This window comes from Eurypyga helias, unplaced genomic scaffold, assembly GCF_000690775.1.
Source record: "Eurypyga helias isolate BGI_N326 unplaced genomic scaffold, ASM69077v1 scaffold6427, whole genome shotgun sequence".
Classification (NCBI taxonomy): Eukaryota; Metazoa; Chordata; class Aves; order Eurypygiformes; family Eurypygidae; genus Eurypyga; species Eurypyga helias.
In genome coordinates this window covers 7255-11758 of record NW_010263572.1, presented here as the reverse complement: position 1 = coordinate 11758, position 4504 = coordinate 7255, and the positions used below count along the sequence as shown (strand labels likewise).

Below are 4504 nucleotides of genomic sequence, written 5' to 3'. Positions count from 1 at the left end.
ACCGTGGGGTGCCGGAGCATCTCTCCAACGCCCAGACGAGTTCCGGGGCTCCCCCTGGGCCGTGCCCTGCGGAAAGCCACCATCCATCCCATCGCCCCTTGTTTTCCTGCCCGTGGGGGCAGTGGGGTCCCCCCAGATGCTGACTCCCCAAAAGAAGGTGCTGCTGCGGGAGCCCCAGGAGCAGCTGGAAGCAGCCGTGGGGGTTGGGGCCCTCGTTTGGGAGGCTTCTGCCTTGGGGGGGAAGTCTTATGGAATTGTTGGGGTTGGAAAAGACCTTTAAGGTCATCGAGTCCGACCGTTAACCCAGCACTGCCAAGGCCACCCCAAACCCACGGGCCTCGTCCACATGCCCCTTGAACCCCTCCTGGGACAGTGACTCCCCCCTCCCTGGGCAGCCCGTTCCAATGCCCCAGAGCCCTTTCCAGGACGTTTTCCCTCGTATCTGATCTGAACTTCCCTGCACCCCCTTTCAGATGACCATTAGGAATAACAGCAGGTAGAGCCCTACTTCAGGCTAAATTCGGCTCCTCGTTTCTCTGCCCCCCTCAGGCCACGGTGTCTCCCAAAAACCTTGGAAGCTGTTCAGGAGCCCCTTTTCCAAGCCAAGCAAGCATGAAGGTTGCTGCTTAACTCAAAAAAAAAAAAAAAAGGCAGGAAAAGCAAAAGCTCCGGCAGCATTTTCCCGGTTTCCTGGTCACGCCGCACCAAGGCTTCCGGCATCTCTAAGCTTCACCCTCCGGACACCCTCCCGGGATCGTGGTGGCGGCTGTGGCTTTCCTCGACATTTGATTGCAGGGGGTTATTGGTAAGCCACTCCTCTCAAAATGGCATTAATTATCAGCTATTAATTATCAGCTGCAGGGGTGCTGAGAGTAACCACCGGGTGTTCCTCACCAGGCAGACGGCAAAGTTGTGTCAGGGAACTGCTCTTACCCGGCAGTTTTTGGCAGTAGGGTTTCTTCCCTGAGTTCTTTTTCTGTGGGTTTACAGGTTTTCTCTTGTTTCCCGGTCACTCACCAGGATTTGGGGAGTTTGGGCCCCTCAGGAGCCACGGTTCGGAGCCGGTCCCGTCCCGCCGCCCTTGTCGGGGCTGTGCCGCTCGGGCGTGTTACACACCCGGCCCCGTGCGGTGCCACAGCGGGACGAGCTGAGCCCGCTGTCGTTCAGGTAGGCGCAGAGGCCACCGCCGCGGATCCGAAACCTGGAAGGACAGGTGAGACCACCCGCCCCGGCGTGGAAACAGCAGGAAAAAGGGGGAAAACCACACGTTGGCTTGGAGCCGGGATCTGCCTCAAGTGCCAGAAAAAATGCAGGTTTTGGGGCTGAGGAGACACCAACCAACAGCACAAAATACCCACAGGGGAGGGACACGTGAGCCGTTCACCCATTTCCACGGTTGTTCCTCGTCTTCCCGTGAAAGGCCGATCCAACGCTCCGCGATCCCTTTATATCTCATCACGAAACTCTGGGAAAGAGAGAAAAAGGCTTGATGGCAGGTCCCAGGGATTTGGGACATCTCCGGCAGGTCCCCATCTGCAGAAACCTCCTGCCAACCAATAATGTGCATTTTTCCAGTGGGTCGTGGTTTTTCAGGCTCCTCTGGTTCTTAAACCTTTCCATCTCTTCCCAACCAGCATAAATTTGACAGCAAAACTTCGTTAGTGCATGGAAATGGGGTTTCTTGGCTGCAGTTCTCACATCTGTTGGCTTTGCGGAGAAATTTGAGGAGACCCACAACGACCTACCCCCAAGAAAATGCATGGAAATGGGGTTTCTTGGCTGTATTTCTCACATCCATGGGCTTTGCTGAGAAATTTGAGGAGACCCGTGACGACCTAACCCCAGGAAACCCATTTTCCCCATCTCCTCACCCCAAATCTCCAGGCAAGATCCCGGGAGAGCCGACAAAGAAACCAAAAAGCAGCAAATGCACTGTTTTTTAAACGTTATTCCCGGGCGAAGCGTGTCCTCGGGTCTCCTTACCAAGTCCTCCATGCCGTCAAGCAGGGCCAAGGAAGCGCCAAGAGCCGAGCAGTCGTCCTGGCTGGATGTCCAGTTCCCTTCGGCCTCCGAAAAATAGTAGCATTTTCCTCTGTGCCCGATCCAGTCGAACGGACACCGAGAGCAGGGCTGGGGACGAGGCTGAAAAGCCTGCGCTGTCATCGACAGAGCGACAGCGTTAGGGAGCAGCACCCCCCAGGAGGTCGTTCTGCACCCCGCGGCCCCCGAAAGCCGTGCGTCTGCCTCGGCGGTGCGAGGAAAGGAAAAGGAAGACGCCAAGAGGCACCCGGGGCGGGTGGGAGGGAGGAAACAGGCTCAAAGCACGTGGCGTTGGACAAGGAAAAAGATGGAAACAGGGTGTTGGCCCTCAAAGACAGGGATTTCAGAGGGTTTGCAGCACAGCCCCAACCCTAAACGCGCCCTGGGGTGTCGCTGTCAGGAATGCGAAGCCGGGAGGGGCAAAGGACAGAAAACCAGCTCTCCTGTGGCTTGGCGAGACTCACGCCAACATCTCTTGGTGCTTGGACAAGCAGCAGAGAAACAGTCCCCTCCCCAAAACACCCCGATTTTGGACAGCTCGGGTGACCGTCCAAACGGCTCTTTTGGTTGGCCTTTCGAGGGGTGTGGATGACACCCCACACGGAGGAGATGGGTTTGTGCTGCAGAAAGGCTCCCCTGCTCGCGGGAACGTCCCTCTCCGGGGGACGACGGCCTCTCGGGTCGGGCTGCGTCTTCCCTGGGAGCACGGAAGCGGATCTGGCAGATGTGCACCAACCCGAAGCATCGTTCCCCGTGCGAGGAGAACCTCGAGGCTCACCTGCGAAAGCGACGGCCGTGACCAGCAGAACTACGAACAGCGCTGCCATCGTCACCTGGCAGGCCACGCGCGGCCCCGGCGGCGTCTCCAGGCGGTAACCTGCAGAAGAGACCTTCAGCGCCTTCGCGGGGGTACCGAGGGGAGCGACGCGCCCCGGGCCCAGTCCCTCCGGCCCAGAAGATGGTTTTTCCTCCTTTTATCCCAGGGTAAAGGAGGATTTTAGGGCGATCTCCCCAGGCCGGGCCGTCGTGGGGAGCGCCCAGCCCCACATCCGAGCGCGTGGGTGATGCTCGTCACAAGCGCCTTCGGGAAGACCCTTCCCAAGGGCAGGGCAGTTCGATGCCCAAAGGACAGGAGGTGGGCTGGCTGTCATTTTGGGTGAGAAAAATCAGAAATTCTCCTCCCCACCAACTAAAGCGCCATCTTTGTTTGCCTTTGGAAACCCGCTCGGCAGGGAGCGTTGCTTGTCCCCTGTTCCAGCTGCAGCCTCCTGCCCTGAAACACACCCTCGTCAAAACGGGGATTTCGTTGCCGCGTTCCGCCTCGTTATCAGCGCTCAGCGGACGTTTTTCCCAACACTCGGGGTCTCGCCAGCGATTCGGGTCACAGTAACTCCGGCGCTGGGCTGTGTGATCCAGCACACGCTCTTTCCTCCTTCCACCAGCAAAAAAAATTCTCTTTCCGAAGGGTTTTACCTAAAAACCTCAATGCTTTCACCCAGGGGGGTTTCCCCACGTTCAGTTTCTCCCTCTTTGTCCCCATCTGTCACATAAAACGAATCTCAGGGGACAAACCCTCCTTTTGCCTCTTCCTACACCCCCTCCCCATGCAAAAAAGTGGTATCGGAGAGCGAGACACCAAATATGCCAAATAATTTAAAAAAAAACAAGAAAACCAAAAACTCAAACCAAACTCCCCAAAATACCCAAGACAAAGTTAAAAAAAAATTAAAATTATCAAATTAACACCCCCTCCCCATGCAAAAAAGTGGTATCGGAGAGCGAGACACCAAATATGCCAAATAATTTTAAAAAAAACCAAGAAAACCTAAAAACTCAAACCAAACTGCCCAAAAAAACCCAAGCCAAAGTTTAAAAAAAATTAAAAGCATCAAATTAACAAATCAACAAATAGAAAAATCAACAAATACGCTGAATAACATTAAAATCCTCAAAATGGTAGTTCCTGGCTGGGTAGAGCAAGGTGATGGCAAAGACCCCAAAAGACCCTTTTTCGCCCTTATTGTGCAGCAAGGGGATGGTGGAGACGGGAGGAAGAGCCAGGAGGAGCAGCGTGGGGCAGTGCTGGGGGGGGGCAGAGGGATTCCTCTGAGCTGGACGTGGATCCCCGACTGATTTTGGACCCTTCAGCTGGGCAACGTCTTTTCAATTCTCCTCCAGAATAAAGCAAGAATTTCTTCGGGGGCCAAAAAAATCCGAAGACCCAAACCAGTTGGGGGGCGAACCGCCTGTGCCCCGAAGCACTGAAACGAGGCCGTTCAGGGCAAAAATTCCACCCGCGTTTCCTGCGGGAGCGCTAGAAAAAGCTCGGTTTGGGTTTTTTTCTGCACCCCTCCTGCCCCACCTCAGCCGTGGGGCCTTTTCTCAAACCCTAGAAGTGAATTATGTTAAAAAACACTGAAACACGTGAAAAAGCATTAAAGGAAATACAGTTCATGTGTTCAGA

The 4504-nt window shown here is 55.3% G+C and overlaps 1 protein-coding gene across 1 annotated transcript; it reads right to left on the bottom strand.

The window, feature by feature from the left end:
* Window positions 1-1041: 1041 nt before the first annotated feature.
* On the bottom strand, window positions 1042-2891 carry LOC104512905 (C-type lectin domain family 2 member D-like). Its single transcript, XM_010156082.1, has 4 exons — window positions 2819-2891; window positions 1984-2156; window positions 1359-1465; window positions 1042-1201 (listed from the first exon to the last, which is right to left on the bottom strand). The coding sequence occupies exons 1-4, from the start codon at window positions 2865-2867 to the stop codon at window positions 1042-1044; spliced, it is 489 nt and encodes a 162-aa protein (XP_010154384.1). The 5' UTR covers window positions 2868-2891.
* Window positions 2892-4504: the final 1613 nt, after the last annotated feature.